The sequence below is a fragment of the Myotis nattereri genome (genome assembly GCF_964212035.1).
Source record: "Myotis nattereri genome assembly, chromosome: 9".
Lineage (NCBI taxonomy): Eukaryota > Metazoa > Chordata > Mammalia > Chiroptera > Vespertilionidae > Myotis > Myotis nattereri.
The window spans coordinates 51,452,125-51,470,322 of record NC_138084.1 but is presented as its reverse complement, the minus strand read 5'-3'; the positions used below and the strand labels follow the sequence as shown (position 1 = coordinate 51,470,322).

Here is an 18,198-nt window from a genome sequence, read left to right as displayed (position 1 = left end):
ATTCAGTGAATACATAAAAAACTATAAGCAGAACCACGCAATTTAAGAACATTTTATATGTCATATAATAGGATTTTCCTCCTTTTCATTGAAAGCTCTCTTCAAAGCCTTTCTTTATTAACAAAAAGAATGACTTTTCTTTTTCCCCACATCTTATACTACTGTACTTCTATAGTCTTACATGTTTTTTTCCTCTCTTCTATTTGGTTTATTCTCCCCAATGTGTTCTCTCTTGAGTCTCTCTTCGTTGTTATTTATGTGCTAGTAATTTATGCTAGAGAACACAAAATAGCAATCTGAGTTGTGTTCCTTATTCCCTTGCCCACCTTCAAACACTCCCCTACCGCAATGTTTCACATTTCTTTGTGTGTGTGTTCTTTCCCCCTCTCCCCTGCCCCCGCCCTGAATCCTCCCTCTGCCCAAAATGTTCTTTCACTCTCCTTACTAAAGCTTATTCTTCTTTAAAATTCTTTTCAGGGCTCTTCTTCTCCTGGAAGCTTTCGCAGGTTTAGTAATCCTACTTTATTTATTTATTTAAAAAATATTTTTATTGATTTCAGAGAAGAAGGGAGAGGGAGAGAGAGAGAGAGAAATATCAATAACGAGAGAGAATCATTGATCAGCTGCCTCCTGCACACCCCGTACTGGGGATTGAGCCCACAACACGGGCATGTGCCCTTGACTTAAATTGAACCTCGGACCCTTCAATACACAGGCCAACACTCTATCCACTGAGTCAAACCAGCTAGGGTTAATCCTACTTTTTAATTTACCACTTACCAACTTATAGTAAATTTGTTTGTGTGCTTTTTAAACGTTTTTTCTTTTTTTAAATCCTCACCCAAGGACATTTTCATTGATTTTTAGAGAGAGGGGATGGGGAAGGTGGGAGAAGGGGAGAGAGAGACACACACACACAGAGACAGAGACAGGGAGAGAGAGAAACTTCAATCAGTTTCCTCTCCCATGGGCTCCAACTGGGGCTGGGGATTGAAGCCACAACCTAGGCATGTGCCTTGACTGGGAATCAAACCCAAGACCTTTCAGTGTATGGGATGACACTCCTACCGACTGAGCCACAGCAAAAACTTGTTTAATATGTGTTTTTCAGGAACCAGAGCAAGGACCATCTTTTTATATCCCCACGCCTATCTCAAAATTTGTCAATCTGATCTTTAGTTATTAAATTTTTTCCTGATTTTCACTTTTCCTCTTCTTGAGCCAGTTCCAACAAATACCATTCGACATAAAACACCATTTTACCAAATCACAAAATAATTTTATATGTCCAAATACATTACAGTACACAGAATAGTTTCATATATGATGCCTTAATTAAGACTTATTTTAACCATTGCTTACATTTTATACTCATTTTGGATTTATTTTCTTTAATTGTGGTCATATGAGCAGAGATGATTTTATTTAGAGTTCTAAAATAAAATTTTATATTGTACCAAAACTATATTGGCATGCATCAAATCATATTCTTCACAAAACTATTATCAAATTCAAATTTTAGGAAATGGGTTAAACCTGTATGATGACTAGGACACTGTGCCAAGTGTTGTGGGGAAATTTAAAAAAATAAGACACTTCCTGTCCTAAAATGTTCACTAACTGGGCAGACAACTTACCAATAAATGAAAAACATACAAGCAGAAATATTTGGGAATTAATTTCTAAGTTAAATGTATAAGAACTAATTGCTATATTTTTAAAAGGAAGGTTGGTTAAACTGTCTTTAAGGATTTACTGCACTCTAGTGGATAAAATAAGTATGTCTAGAAAATTATAACTAACAAATTTGAGAACTGAAATGAAAAAGGTTATCAAATATTTGTGTTTTACCTTGTAAACCCCAGAAAATTGCGAAAAAACCTTCCCATTCATTGTCTGGTGGACAAAAATATAATAATATCCTTTTAGATAGTTACTGTTAGTTATTCTTTGCTGTTTCCATAGTGTTTCCTTTATGATACTTGTCATCTAGTTTGCTTTGTCTCTCTCTCTCCTGCTTGACTTGCAATATAGTGAATCCATGTTTGATGCATAACTGAATGAAGCATTGGGAATGAGTAAATACTAAAGTTAGGCAAGCACAATGATAGACTTAACAATTTCATATGTGGTATTTCTTGCAATTTATCTTTCTTTTTTATTTTATTAGGGAGGTTGGTGATATACTATTACATTTATTTCAGCTCCATCATAGTCAGCAAACCATATTCTGGTGGGAGGCTAAGTAGGGGTGGTGTGGTGAAAGAGTGGAGCAGGTGCACAGGGGGCTGCAGCAGAACAAGGCTAATGTATGGGGCACCTGAATTCTTGGTTTTAAAACCCCTTTATCTTGTTTCAACTATAAACTTATTATCAGCCACAAATCAATTGGGAGAAAGGGAGGATCAAAGGATGAAAGACAAGTGCTTTCACTGAGCATCAGAGAATAATGCCAGTGTACTGAGGAAACACATTTACATTACTTCATCTAAGGAACAGAATGTGGCACATTCTGTAGTACAGAATAAAAGTGCTAAGAGAAAAAGAAGCTGATCCTGAACCAGAGGAAAAGAATTTCCAATTAAATAAATCTCTAAAGAGCAAGGTATACAATTAAATCTAGTAGAGCTTTATTCTATTATAATAATTTGCTAATTTTGTTACTTTATGAAAAAAAGTAATCAATTAATCCTCAATTTCTTATACCTACTTGTACTTTTAATGTAACTTTGTTCCATTACCATCAGGAAATCCTTTTACCATCTGGGGGAATAAATTCCCATTTACTTAGCAAATTCACAGAAACAGAGGTAGAGAAAGTTCCAAAGGACAGGCAGCCACTCATTGCTTTGGAGAATAAGCTATCTTTCCTTGCTGTTCTGTAGCTTTTGACCCTTTCTGCCAACTCCCAGGTCTGATGACCTTTACTTATTGATTTCAGAGAGAGAAAAAGGGAGAGAAACATCAATTTGTTGTTCCACTTATTTATGCATTAATTGGCTGATTCTTGTTTGTGTTCTGACTGGATAGAACCCGCAATCTTGGTGTATGGGGTTGACGCCCTAACTAACTGAGCAACTTGGACAGTCTCGGGTCTGATGAATTTTGATAAAAGAAAAAGCTTGTTCCTCTTCCTAAAATGCTGAAACTTGGTATTTTTTTTCTGACTTTGAGCAAGAAAGGAATGGCAATTCAACTTAATTAAGTAAGCCTAATTGTCTTAAATCTCTTCTATTGTTTATGGCTTTATTTTATTTTTTAATATATATTTTTTATTGATTTCAGAGAGGAAGGGAGAGGGAGAGAGAGATAGAAACATCAATGATGAGTGAGAATCATTGATCTGCTGCCTCCTGCACACCCCCTACTGGGGATCGAGCCCGAAACCTGGGCATGTGACCTTGACTGGAATCAAACCTGGGACCTTTCAGTCCACAGGCCGAAGCTCTATCCACTGAGCCAAACCGGCTAGGGCTATGGCTTTATTTTTAATTATAATTTGTCATTTTGTCTATCTTCCATTTAAACTGCCAAATATATTCACATGCCTGAATTTTCTACAATATCGTTAACAAAAAGACTTAAAATAATAAACACTGCATTTAGAAATGTCTTCCTTCCACAGTTTAATGAATGCCCAGTACATAAATATTAATTTATGGTCACATAGCTTTGAAGTTTCTTAGCTCTCTGGGCTGTCAGGAAAAATGTAAAACTTAACAGGGCACCAACTCATCTGGCCCACATGTGAAACTGAAAAAGCCTCAGATTATTTTGAAACAAATTAATTATCAGAAAACCAGTGCATGCCTTAGGAAGAAATGGAGTTACTAATTAATTGCATTATCATATGTAATTATATCATTAATGTAACCCCTTTTTCACATGGTCAGTCATTAATTCCAACACTGATGTATCCTTATTTGTAACAGTTAGATCCTGTTTTATGTTAATCAAATGGCCCTATGGCTCTTAACTACTCATTATAAGACACATATTTATTTATTTTTATTGATTGTAGAGAGGATAAGGGAGAGGGAGGGAAAGAGAAACAGAGATATGAGAGAAACATCGATGGGTTGCCTTCTCTACCCTCCCCCATTGGGGACCGAATCTGCAACCTGGGTATGTGCCCCATCCAGGAATCCAACCGGTGACCTTTTGGTGTACAGGACGACCAAGCCATACTGGCCAGGGCTAAGACACATATTTTTCACCGTGGGCCCAGGAATTAGTTCCAGTTTATCACAGTTTATCACAGGGCTTACTCAAGTTCAAATAGCACTTTGGATTCCCCACAAATTAAAGGGTCATGATACTCAGGACTTTTGCTACTACTGTAGGGCATTGCTCTGAAATCAGGAAGCCCACACACTGGGTACAAAGGTGTGTGCACCACAGGAAGTGCTATAGCAGCAGGGGACACCAATGTGCCCCACATTTCTAGGGTTTGTACTCCAGTCTGGCCAGGACAATCCCAATTTATGCCTCTTTCCCAATTTAATTACTAATAGTCCCTTTCTCTCCTACTACCACTTTAAATGGCTCTTGGTTTGGGCTCTGAATTGCACGGTCCCTCTATGGTATCAGTGTGACTGCCCAGGAGAGGGTATCAGCATCAGCCACACACTCTTCACCTCCCTGCAACAATATGGGTTTTTATGTTGAGTCCAGATATCTGACCCCTTCCTTACTGTGAAAATCATTTGGGGTTTTTTTTGTTGTCCTTTTCGGCCTGTTGGCCAGAGTGTTTAATAACTTTAGTCTTCAAAAAGAAATAATCTCTGTCCACTTTTCTATCTAGAAACCTCCCTGAAAAAACCTGATGATTCAAATAAATGAGTAACTGATAAATATCTGGAACTTCACCTCCAAACAGTATTTAAACCTTTTCCCTGGCTGGGTGGCTCAGTTGGTTGGAGCATCCTCCCATACACCAAAAAGTTTGCAGGTTTGATTCCTGGTAGGGGCACATATCTAGGTTTTGGGTTCCATCCCGGATAAGAGCAATACAGGAGGCAACTGATTGATATTTCTCTCTCACATCATGTCTCTCTCTCTCCCCTTCCTCTTTCTCTAAAATCAATAAGCCTATCCCAAGGTCAGGATTAAATAAATAAGTAAGTAAATAAATAAATAAATAAATAAACTTTAAATTCTCAATAGCCAAAAAATAAATTTTGTTTCTCACCCCCTATGCCCATGACAATGTGTGGATACTTCTTTGCTTTCTTTAACCAAAGGGTCTTATTGCCAGAGGCTAAAACCAACAGTAGTTAGCATATTAATACAGAAGACCCACTGGAAGGCCAACGACTTTGATATTCAGCAGGGCTGAAAATCAGCATAATATTGCCCTGCTGTGGGCTCAATGGCTCAAGGCAATTTCCTAACCTGATAATCCTTATACTGTTTACCAAACTTTACCTTTGATCTGCCTGTATGCATTGCTAAAGGACAAATGTTTATTCAAGTACATAAATAGTGGACCAAACCAGAAGTGGGTGTGTCTCTCCTAGAGAGAGGTTTCCACCTGGCCCCCCATGCCTGCTAAATTCATATTTCTTGTATACTATTTTCACTTGTGCGTCGGCCCCTCCTTCGGATCCTGAACCTTAGCCATAAAAGGTTTCGGCACCTTATGATGAACTTCTCAAACCAGTAACATCCCGGTCAAAGATAGCTTGATCATGCCACAATCAGCAACAGAAACAGCAAGCAGCTTTTATTTATTTATTTTTGGACTTTGGTTTCACCCTTTATTGGGAATATGGGGCAACATTACAGTTTTGAATAATTAAATCAACAAACCCTTCCAGCTAGGTGCCTAGAGGAACAACAGCCCTGGGTCCCGCCTCTCAGCGGTCCTCACACAAAGGTCGCTTCTGCTCACATTTTCTTCCCCTGGCAGTGTCTCCTGGGGGAAGGGAGGCAGTACCCACATACACAGAGCACAGGTGTGGCCTCACAGTCTCCTCAAAGCCCAGTACATATTAAGGTGAACCCAGCCAAAACCGGTTTGGCTCAGTGGATAGAGCGTCGGCCTGCGGACTGAAGGGTCCCAGGTTCGATTCCGGTCAAGGGCATGTACCTGGGTTGCGGGCACATCCCCAGTGGGAGATGTGCAGGAGGCAGCTGATGGATGTTTCTTTCTCATCTATGTTTCTAACTCTCTATCTCTCTCCCTTCCTCTCTGTAAAAATATCAATAAAATAAAATTAAAAAAAAAAAAAAAGGTGAACCCAGTTTCCGAGAACAGATGCACACACGTCCTGAAAGTGTGGCAAGACGGTTCTCACTCTGCTTTGAATGCTCACATACAGGGAGCCAGGAACCAATACTCTGATTCCTGGTTCCAGTCCATTGCATGCGTCCCGAAAAGTGGCCCCACAGAAAGTGCTCATTTAAATTGGGCCAAAAAGGAAAAAAAGTCCCCAGGGAACCCTTCAGGAAGAAGTGCTCATAATTGCTCACTTAAACTGGGCAATGAGGACCTGTGCCCCGAAAACAGTCTGGAGGAAATGCTCAGGAGAAACCAGCCAGGACAAAGTGTGCACAGCACTGCACACCAGCTGGCTGAATTGCACCCCTCACCCAGGGACCCCTCTGCTCCTCAAACACTGGCTACACCTAGAATTGCCAATTTGCATTCAGGTCTCTCCATGACCCTCAGAGGACCAGCCCTGACCTCACACACTGCTGTGAACCACCAAAAATTAACTGAAAACAAATAAACAAAAAAACCCCCCACACAGCAATTTCCCACAGCAATCCCTTCCAGCAAAGTTTGCTAGGCCCTCTGAAGACCGCCCCTGCCCCCTGAGCAGTCCTTGCATAGGAGACATCCCCTCACCTTTCCCTCCTAGGGTGGCACCTCCTGGGATAGATATTGAGGAAAAGCAAGTTCTCTCAGAACAAAAGCAACCAAATGTCTGCAAGTGCAGCAGGATGATTCATGTGTTCCTTTTGCTCTGCACTCAGGTAAACTGGGATGGGAAAGTAGTGCACTCCCAAATCTGGTCCAGAGGCAGTGCTCACAAAAAGTGGTCTCACAGGAAGTGCTCAATTTGAGCCTGGAGGATGTGTCCCCGGGAGACCAGCTTGGAAGCTGTGCTCACAATATGTGGCTGCACTGGAAGTTCTCACTTAAATTTGGGCCAAAGAACATGTCCTTAGCGAACTGGTCCATAAGATGTGCTCACAAAAGATGGTCTCATGTGAAGTGCTCATTAAATTGGGCCTGAAGGACATGTTCTAGGGCAGTGGTTCTCAACCTTCTGGCCCTTTAAATACAGTTCCTCATGTTGTGACCCAACCATAAAATTATTTTCGTTGCTACTTCATAACTGTAATGTTGCTACTGTTATGAATTGTAATGTAAATATCTGATATTCAGGATGGTCTTAGGCAACCCCTGTGAAAGGGTCATTCAACCACCAAAGGGGTTGCGACCCACAGGTTGAGAACCACTGTTCTAGGGGAAACTGGTCCAGAAAAAATGCTCATGTGAAAACAGAGTGGAGAAAGTGTTTACAGAACTCTAGCCAGCTGAGTGCACCCTTTACCACAGGCATCCCCTCTGATCCTCAGATGGATGGAGAAACTGCCTCCAAGTTTCACCTTGCTCCTTACCCCAGGCACCCCCACTACCTCTCACAGGTTGGCTGGAAGTGGATGAAGCAATGCATTTAGGTCTCTTCTCATCCCTTTCCCCAAGCAGTCAGGCCTACTGTCCATCACAGGCTAGGCTAAATCTGAGATGAAGAAATTGACTCCAGGTCCCTCCTCAACCTTGACCTCAGGATACCTACCCTCTGTCCATCACATACTTGGTGGAGCCAGAAAAAACCCCATCAGCTCCAGGTCTCTCCTCACCTGTTTCCCCAGGCACTCTTCTGCCCATCACATTGAGAAGGCTAAAAAGAGCTAATTCAAATGTAACCCTGATATTTTGGGGGCTAGCAATTGGAATCCATGCCAGCAAGATTCTAGATAACCTATAATTAAGTCATTACCTCCTTCCCAGAAACTGGACTTGCGGAACCTGTTACAGAGGCCATAAAACTGTGAACAGTGCACTGCCCTGGAGGGAGGGATATTAACGCTGGTGCCAGGCCAAACCATCGGATATCGACTGGAGACCCCAAACACTTGGGGGCCTTCTTGCAAGGCCCATGAAAAGGACTGGAAGCATAATCCATATTTTCGGGACAAAATTGAAAGGACAGAACAGGACTGATAGCTGTGTCCTTATCCCCTCTTCCAAGAAAAAGCTGCTGAATGTATCAGTTACTCAGCCTGCCCTTATCTCAGCCAATGGGAAAGCAGGGGAAACTAGCCCAAGGCCAAGAGTATGCTAGCCACCCCCCTGTCTTTGTGTAACCAGACCCTAGCTGCACCCTGCCCTTGTGTCACTAGCCCCCGGCCCTCACTCAACCAACGGAATCGGCCAAATCAGTGGTCTGTGTGTGCCCCCACCCCCCGGCCCCAAGCCCTATAAATTCTTTGTTCCCTTGGGACTTGGGGCTCTCTCTTGCATCCAGTAATGGAGGCATGGAGGGGGACCAAGTCCCGGGCTTGAATAAAAGACTCTATGCTTTTGCATCAGACTCGGCTCCCTAGTGGTCTGTCTTGGGGGATCTTGAAATCTGGGCATAACAAAAATACCACAGGAAGATATAAAAAGAAGCCCCCTGAATGTTTCGGTAATCAGATTTGGAAGGCTATTCCCTGGGTCTGCTGGCGTAATTAAACAGTGTCCCTCCATTTCTTTAAAGCGTCGCTTGGTTTTCTTGGGTCTTCTGCAACAACACGCTGGGCTGGTGTCAGGATGAATTACTTGCCTCCAGGTCTTGCCCTTTTCGCCTGGACAACCTGGTTAGAGCCAAGATGCAGAATTCAGCTTAAGGACTCTCCTGGCCCATTAATCTCAAGACATCCTTGGCCCTTCACACCATGGCTGGAGCCAGGAGAGAAAATTTGCCTCCAGGTTTCTCCTTGTCTTTTAACCTATAAACCCAGGACATAAAGCCACACCCACAGTCTCCAGACCCCAGACACATAGCTAAAAAGATTTGATACCAGACCACATGGCATGGATTCCAATTGCTAGCCCCCAAAATATCAGGGTTACATTTGAATTAGCCCTTTTTAGTCTTCTCAATGTGATGGGCAGAAGAGTGCCTGGGGAAACAGGTGAGGAGAGACCTGGAGCTGAGGGTTTTTTTCTGGCTCCACCAAGTATGTGATGGACAGACCCTGGGGATGGAACCCAGATCCATAACCAAGACCTTATAGCCACACTCCAGAGTTGGAGGCGGACAATGGACCCCAGTTGCTGCCAGACACAGAGGCTGAACCAGATCCTCATGATGTAAACAGACTCATGACTCAATAAAGAAAACTCATGACACTCTAAGTTCATGCAGCTAGCTTCACAAATGCAGAAAAGAGAAAAATAACTCAAAGCACTTCTAAATTCTACCAAACACTGCAGAAATAGACCAGGAGGGCGGACAGAGTGAATAAAATAATGCCTACCTTTGCTGGCAGATGTTCATGATCCTTCAGGTGCAGCAGTTTCCAGAAGTTAGCAGTGTCTTTGCCATTAATTTCATATGGCTGGTTCATCAGTACTGTGGATAAAAAAAATATTTTCCTGCCCTAGCTGGTTTGGCTCAGTGGATAGAGCGTTGGCCTGCGGACTGAAGGGTCCCGGGCTCGATTCCAGTGAAGGGCACACACCCAGGTTTTGGGTTCGATCCCCAGTGTGGGGGCGTGCAGGAGGCAGCCGATCAATGATTCTCTCTCATCATTGATGTTTCTATCTCTCTCTCCCTGTCCCTTCCTCTCTGAAGTCAATAAAAATATATTTTAAAAAAATTTCCTCACACTTTGTAAGTTCTAACAGCTGGGCTAATAATCAAATTAACACGAAATTCAAAGTTTAATACATGTGAAGGGGAGTTTGCATGCAAATGAATAGCAAAAACAATGAGGTAATATTGGGTATATAGGACATTTTGGAAAATGGGGGAACAGGGTCTTAGACTTTAGATGAAATGGGCTATAAGCAGGTAATTTTAAAAAAGTGCACATACATGGCAGGATACTTTTTTAAGGCAACCCCCAACGCAATAGCACATGGGGCGGGGGAGGTAAGGAGGTCAATAAACTCCTGCGTGGGGTCTGAATTTCTAAAGCTAAGGTGATTATGCTAACATTCTCTTCCTAAACCAGATTTTTCCAACTAAATACCTTAGGAAAAAATGAGATGAGAACCATCGGTTCTTTCTCAGTCTTTTGTTTCTTAACAACCAGCTTAAAATCAACACTCCAGGCACAAAATTTGGCCCTCTTCATTCCCACCTTTGAAACTTGAAATAAAAGTTTTACATCCACAAGTTAAATTACTGGATTGTTCCATATTTCACTGATATATTCACTCAGTCCTGAGAATAAGTTAGTTTAGTTAAATTGTTAACCCTTATTTCAGGAAACAGTGATGTTGATGTACTCCCAAAATTTACCTACTATTAAATGTCTGATTATTTACTTATGTGGGAAAAGAACAAACTTCCCTCTAACCTCAAGGTTCTATTTCCTGATCTAATCAAATATATACGAGACAAATTAGCAACAGAAAATAATCAAATTTAAGACATATATATGTATGAAAACCTCACATACATGAGAGAGTCAGAGACTCCAAATGCATAAGAGGATCAGAGATAGAAAGGAAATTTGGGTATATAATACATTCTGAGCTAGGGACGATGTAAGGTACCTTAAAAGTGTCCTTGCAAAATTGTAAAAGCAGAGGCTTAGTAAAAGGTGCTATTCCCAGGATGTACACTAGATGGCAGCAAAGAAGAATATTTACTGGCGGCCTCAACTCAGATGTTATTCCTAAGATCACACTAGCTGGTAGTATGCATCGGTTTTGAAAGGGGACCCACTCTGAGAGTAGAGGGTCCACTCACATCAGCTCTGGGTCATATTCATGTTGGGAAAATTATTTAAAGTCCTGTAACATGAGCTCAGTTCTGGGTCCTGTGACTGTGGACAGAGGTCCCTGTCTGAGACAATAGTGGTTCCTGTCAAACCAGCTCTTGGTCTTGCTAGTTTGGTAGTGGATCCTGTCACATGAGCTTTGGATCCTGTTACTATGGGAAGGAGTCCCACCTGAGAGAGTAGTGGGTCCTGCCACATACGCTTTGGGACCTACTATTAAGGGCATATGAGACATTCTGAGGTAGGGATATAAGGTGCCTTGAGGAATTCATAGGGTCCTTACAAAATGATAAGAGCAGATGCTTAGTGAATAAGCGTCTAGTCCCAAGAAGTACACTAGATGACAGCAGAGAAGAGCACTTTCTGGCAGCGTGCACCTGAGTGTATGGAGCTCTTCCACTCTGAGAGCAGGGAGGGTCTTGCCACATCACCTCTGGTTCTTGTGAGTGAGGGGAAGGGTCTTTCTCTGAGACAGCAGGGGGTCCAGTTACATCAGCTCTGGGTCCTGTGAGTGTGGAAATTAGGTCCTTTTCTGAAAGCCTTGGGAGTCATGTCACATCAGCTCTGGGTCCTATGGGTTAGGGTTAGGGTGGTGGACTGGGGTCATACCTGAGACAGTAGGGGATCTGATAACTTTACAAATAATATTTACAACTATTTTCAAAAATGATCAGAGGGGAGAAATCACATAAGAGTGTTTTATGGAATAAACACTTAACCATGGAATACAAATAGGAATTAAAGTGTTATCTAATGGTTTCCTTCAAGGGCACATACTTGGTCTAATTTTTCTACAGGCAGTCATAAGATGTCCCTGAGAAATGATTTACTAACCCAGGGGTGGGCAAACTTTTTGACTCGAGGGCCACAATGGGTTCTTAAACTGGACCGGAGGGCCGGAACAAAAGCATGGATGGAGTGTTTGTGTGAACTAATATAAATTCAAAGTAAACATCATTACATAAAGGGTATGGTCTTTTTTATTTTTAGTTTTATTCATTTCAAACGGGCCATAGTTTGCCCACGGCTGTTAACTAACCTCATATGAAAACTCTAGAAAGGGAAGAGAGAGGCAGGCAGGAGATGGAAAATTAAATAAACAAAAAACAAAGAGACAAAACCTAGAGAGAAATATTGGTGAATAATATTTAGAAACATTATTCAGGAAAATCTTAGTGAGTACAACACACAGTTTGTCCACTGCAATTATGATAGTGTTAACATAAGCATTCAAACCTGTGAAGAATTTTTCTGAGTTTATTTGAGCCAAAGTGTTGACAATTGTTGGGAAGCAGAATCTCAATGGATTGAGATAATGCTCCAGAGAATGGCAGTTTTGGATCGTGTTTTATACATTACCATCAAAAGAGCAGATGTAAGTGGGTTACATGAAATCCACTGGTGATAGATTAGAGAGGTGGGAGAAAGCAAAGCGGGGAAACCTCTGGAATTGGATAAAAGGTAAAATGATAAGACGCATACTCCTTTTACTTAGGTGAGTGCAGGATAGTGAACAGTCAACAATTAACTCAATAATAACGAGGGGATTTGTGGTCTCCCCAGAGTGGTGTCTGTGCTTTGAGGGGTCCGAAAAAAGGAAAATTACTTTGACATTCCAACTATATGTTACTGTAGATGCAAAAAGACAGTAGGCTCAGTTAAGGTAAAGACTGACCTTTGTCAGGGAAGATACCAGCCTAGGCTATGAGTACCCACCATAAACTGCTTTTTAATTTTAAAAGGTTTAATTTCAGACCATCCTTTGTAGTTACTTTAGGTCTCTGAGTTTGCAAGGCTTCCACGCAGTCAGGTTAGCATGTGGCCCCTTTTCGTCCACAACAGGTAAAGTACTATTCCAGGGATTGGGAAGGGAACAGGGGTACAGACAGAAAAAACAGGCTTGTGTTCAAGGAATTTATAATCCATTGGCTAAGGCAATGTATAATTGCCAATGAAGTGACACAAAGGTGCACACAATATTTGCAAGCTCCAGAATTCCATTATCTGTACTGCTTATCTGAGAGCCAACAGTATTTGGATGTCTCACAAACATCTCAAGTTTTAATAGGCAAAATACCTGAATTCTTAGTTTCCTCTCAAACCTCTTTACTTGTAGTTTTCTCCGTATCAGTAAATGGCACTACTCTCCATCAGTAACTCAGGAGTTAACCTAGGAGTCATCTTTCATTCCTGTTTGCCTCAAGTCCCACAATACACGCGCAGGTAAATGCTTGAGTCTATTTCCTTATCTAAAAACCATCATTCACTTCTCCCTCCCCCCTGCCCAACCCCACCTTAAGCTGCCACCACCTTAATGCAAACCACCATTACCTCCTGCTTATGTTGCTCCATTAACGTCCTAACTAAGTGGTCTGATCTTTGCCAATCTCTCCAGACTCATCTCATACAACCGTTCTTTCTGAATATATTCCAGCAACATTGGTCGTTTCTTAGGCTCTTGAACATGAAGATGCCAGGCTCTTTTTGGCCTCAGGGCCGCTGTACAATCTATTCACTCTGGAATGTTCTTCCTTTCCTGTTCAATGCCTAGATTATTCTCATCTCATAGGCCTCGATGTAAGTGTCAACTTCTCAGAGGCCTTCCCAGACCAACCTGATTCAGATAGGTTCCCCTGTTATTCCTCTAAAGTCCATCTACAGAAGGGTTAAGTTCCATGAGGGCAGGAATCTATCTTGTTAACCACTGGAATCCCAGCACCTCGCAGTTCTTGGCACAGAGGAGAGAATCACTTAAAAATTATCCGCAGAATGAATAACTAACTGGAGGTGAGGGAGATGGTGCATCTGAAGAACGCAAAGAGCCATCCTGTATGGCTGGAACCTGGGGCTAGAGTGCTGAAAAACAAAGCTGGAGGGGTGGGCAGAGGCCCGACAAGAAGGGCCCGTAAGCCATGCGAAGGAGCTTAGATTTCCATCCGAGGGAAGATCCGAGCGAAGGGAAGGTTTTAAAGGGGGCGGGCCCGGGCCAGATCTGGGCGTTACCCGCCTGGCAGTGCGGAGCCTGGCTTGGAAGGAAACAAGATCGAAAGGAGAACCAGCTGGGAGGCTCCTGTCAGAGCGACTGGCTAGATGTGAGCGATGGGAAGGAAGCTAGAAAACTCGCACGTTTCTGCTTTGAGCCGACCGCTCAGTTACTCACTTTTCCCTCTGGGCCATCAGAGCAGTTTGGACAAGACCCCTCGGCAGCACGTATGTATCCCTGAGCACCTCCAAAGCCGCAGTGTCCATTGTCCTTCCTGTATGTCCAGTTCCAGATGCTCAGCCGTGTCTAGATCGGTAGCACAGTAAGTAAATGCTCAATAAACGCCGGCCCAGCGACGGCAAGAGCACGGTCTAAAATGAAAATGACCGCCCTTCTCAAGAAGAGGCGGACTCCTGGGAAAACAACAAGGAATGCTCTGAGTCTCACTCGTAGTGAGGTTAAGGGGTTCGTTAGGAGTTTCGGGGCCTCGCCCTCCCCGAACCCTCTCCCCGCAGCCACTCACCGCAGGCCGAGGACGCGGACCCTGCCCGGGCAACACTCCCGGAGGCAGGCAGAGCCGACTCCAATCGAACCTCCCGCGCTTCCTTCCGCCGGAAGTGACGCTCCGGCCGTGGCTCCTGAGAGCCAATCAGCAGACGGCGCCGCGGAGGGTGGAGATTAACCAGGATATGCTGTGAACGTTTGGGACCGACCTTTTCGTCGAAGTGGGAGGAGGGGCAGGTGTGACGAGGTTTTCCCCGGCTGGCGGAGCAGTGGTACTGCCTGTTAGGGGCCGTGGGGCGGCGCGGAGCCCGCTGGGCCAGGGGTGCCGCGGAGAGGGGTGGAGCCGCCCCTCGGGCGGGGCTTCGGCGAGGTGACTGACGCAGGGTGACCGCTGGGTGAAGAAGCGGTGGGTGGGGCCGCGAAGTCCGGCGGGGGCTCTGCCCGAGGGGATGGCGCGGCCCGAGGATGGGGACAGCGGGAGGCGGGAGAAGGGACCGGGCCGAGCGGGATTCGGGGGCCGTGGGGGCCTCCCGCGACCTCTCTGAAGGGACGGGTGGTGTGGGCTGCCCGGAGGGTCGGGCTGCTCCGCGGATAGGGCCCCGCAGGAGGGGGTTGGACTTACTGGGGTGGAGCCGGGGGGCCGGGCGCTCCACTTCTGAGTGACCCAGTGCAGCCCCGCACCTGTCCCGACCGGTTTCTATAATGGGAACAGCAGTCACACGGAAAGATTGCCGTGAAAGGCGAGCGAGAGGAGATGATGTGTGCGCTGCGTTATGCCCAGCGACATAGTGACATGTGGTGAACGATCCATAAGTTGCCACGGGAGCTGTTCTTATTACCAGTGTACAGTGGGGCCTTGACTTACGAGTGTCCCGACTAACGAGTTTTTTGAGATACCAGCTATCTCTCGGCGGATTTTTTGCTTTGAGTTGAAAGAGTAATTTGAGTTAACGAGCTCCTTAACGAGCTCGGTCTCGGAACGAATTAAACTCGTAAGTCAAGGCCCCACTGTATTGGATTTATGGAGGGCAAACGGTGTGGCAGTGGAAGACGGACAGGGTAGGGATGGGAGGTGACGATAAAGGCGAGAATGTAGGGTGAGCAGGAGGAAAGAGGGCGATGTCGGTGAGGATGGGAGTCCTCGGTCGGTCCGGGGGCCCGGGATGATGAGAGCAGACTTGGAGTCACCGAAAGGAGGGTGGACACTAAAGTGGAGAGGGCACAAGAGGGGAAAATGAAATGTGGTGGCGCCCTTGGGGCGGGGCTGGGGCCGGGGCGGGGGTGACCCGGGTGATCGGGGGGGGGGGGGGGGGGATTGGGCGGGGCTGCGGAGGGGCCGGGCGACTGTGGGTTTCCCGGGGGCGGAGCCAATGGGTGGTGGGCGGAGCCCCGGGCTGGGCGCATCTGCCCGTCTACCTCCCACCCGCACTGCAGCCGCCAGCCTGAGCCATGGGGCGCCTCGTCCTGCTTCTACTCCTGGCTTTCCTGATGCCCGGGCTCGCCATCCCCGTGCCGCCAGCACTAAAGGCCCTCAGCAACCTGCACTTGTCCACCAGCTTTACATCCCGCTCCTCTGTAGTCATGAAGTACTCGATTCACTACATTGAGCAGAAGGTAAGGCTGGGTAAGGGGCTAGGAAAGGACTGGGGCTTGGCGTTCTCCCGCCCCACCGACGGGACCCAGGCACCGGAGCCCGCCCGGCATTTCAGGCCCCTAATGCCTGTGACTTGTCCCATCTCTGGATCACATTTTCTAGAGGGTGGCCCCAAACCTAGTTCTGTTTAAAAATCTCTCCTCCCGGTACCAAGAATTTACTCTCAGTCCTGGCTCCATACGCTTCTGTAATTGACCTGGACAGTCACTTCGAGTCCTGCTCTCTGAGGATGCTCTAATTCAAATTCCCTTGACCTCCCGCCAAATCCAACTTATTTAATGCCAGCTCTGCTCCCTACTCCGCCGTAGTAGTCATCCTTTATCACAAAGCTGCCCTTAAATATAAACTTCCAGTATCTTATTCGGTGATTCTATATAATCAAGAGCTAATATGCTAATTAGAACAGCAGAACCACCCTCCCGATATTTTTCCGGACCACTGTCCGGACGACCTTCCAGTCCAAGTCGGGACTGCGAGGTCTGAGCCCCTTGCACCAGTTTCATGCATCGGGCCTCTGGTATCTAATATTTAACCTAAAACACCAACTTGTCATCCTATGCTCAGCTCAAAGTTGATTTTGTAGCCCTTTTATTAAGAGTTTTTAATCTTCCCCTTTCTCCGTAGGACTGAACGTATATGTAGCCCCTGCCTCTTCTTTGAAAGTCTTCAAATGTTGATCTAGGAGGGCTATTTCATTTCTTTTATTCAAAATAACTCAACCAGGAGACCAGACAAAGAATAGCTCATCACTTGGGCACATCAAGGCTCCAGGATATATGTTTTGTAAAAGACTCCTTGGGATGTGTGACTTGTGGTTACAAGGTTTTCCTGCTTCTCACTACCTTCTACCTCCTAGCTTGCCCCTCAGACTGGACTGTGAGTCCTGAGGGCATCTTACTGTGTGATATTGTGGGGAAAGAGAATCGGTCCACCATGTGGGCATGGCTCAGTGGTTGAACTTTGACCTATGAACTAGGAGGTCACTGTTGGATTCCTGGTCAGGGCATGTGCCCAGCTTGTGGCTGGATCCCAAGAAGGGGTCGTGCAGGGGCAGCTGATCAGTGATTCTTTCATCATTGATGTTTCTCTCTCTCCCTCACCCTTCTTCTCTGAAATCAATAAAAATATATTTTTTTAAAAAAAGAGAGAATGGGTTCTTTCAGGCTGTCATTTTCATGAGTGGTGACATAAAGAGCAATATCTACTGTATAAATCAGGGTTCTCTAGAGAAACAGAACTAATAGTGTGTGTGTGTTTGTGTGTGTCTCCACAAAGAGAGATTGATTATTTTAAGCAGTTGGCTCATATGATTATGGAGGTTTGGTAAGTCCAAAATTTGCAGGGAGAGCCAAGGAAGAGTTGCAGTTTGAGTCCAAAGGAAGTATGCTTGGAGACTTCCTTCTTGCTCAGGACAGGTCAGTTTTTGTGATATTTAGGCTTTTACATGATTGGATGAGTCCCACCTGTATCATGAAGGGTAGATATGCTTTACTCAATAATCTGCTTCACTGATTGAAATGTTAATTACAAACAAAAAAAACACCTTCATAGAAACATCCAGAATAATGTTTGACACTGTGGCCCAGCCAAGTTGACATGTAAAATTAACCATCACGTCTACCAAGGTTGTTGTGAGACTTAACACATGAAAGCATAGTATTACACATTTCAGATTGATCCAAATGCGTGCCAGTTGTGGAAATGCTTATTCTAGAAACCTAGTGGTTAGTCATCTATGCTCAATTGTTCCTATTTAACTACTGACCAGTATTTATGTTAGAACGCTCAGCTTAGCCCAGCATTGAGCTCACGGCCACTGACTCTTGTAGGCCTCTCCACAGCTTCCTCCTTGTCTGCTGTGAGGCAGTATCAGTGGGCTTGATACAGTTCTCCTTTCAATTTCTATTGCAGTTCCCCTTTCCTACTCTTGTCACAGTGGCCCAGATGGCTAGTAAAATGTGTCTATGTCAGGACCCTTGGAAGAGCCTATTGCTCTTGTCTTCTTAACCCCCCCGCCCCCTTCTTGTCTTATTATTGGTTTATC

General features: G+C 44.6%; 1 protein-coding gene across 1 annotated transcript in view; it reads left to right on the top strand.

Moving 5' to 3' along the window:
* Nucleotides 1–15,930: 15,930 nt before the first annotated feature.
* Nucleotides 15,931–18,198, top strand: part of PRCP (prolylcarboxypeptidase) — a 67,123-nt gene continuing 64,855 nt past the window's right edge. The window contains exon 1 of the mRNA XM_081098903.1: nucleotides 15,931–16,114. Within this exon, the coding sequence (XP_080955029.1) occupies nucleotides 15,950–16,114 (165 nt within the window). The 5' untranslated portion in view covers nucleotides 15,931–15,949. The remainder of the gene's footprint in view (nucleotides 16,115–18,198) is intronic.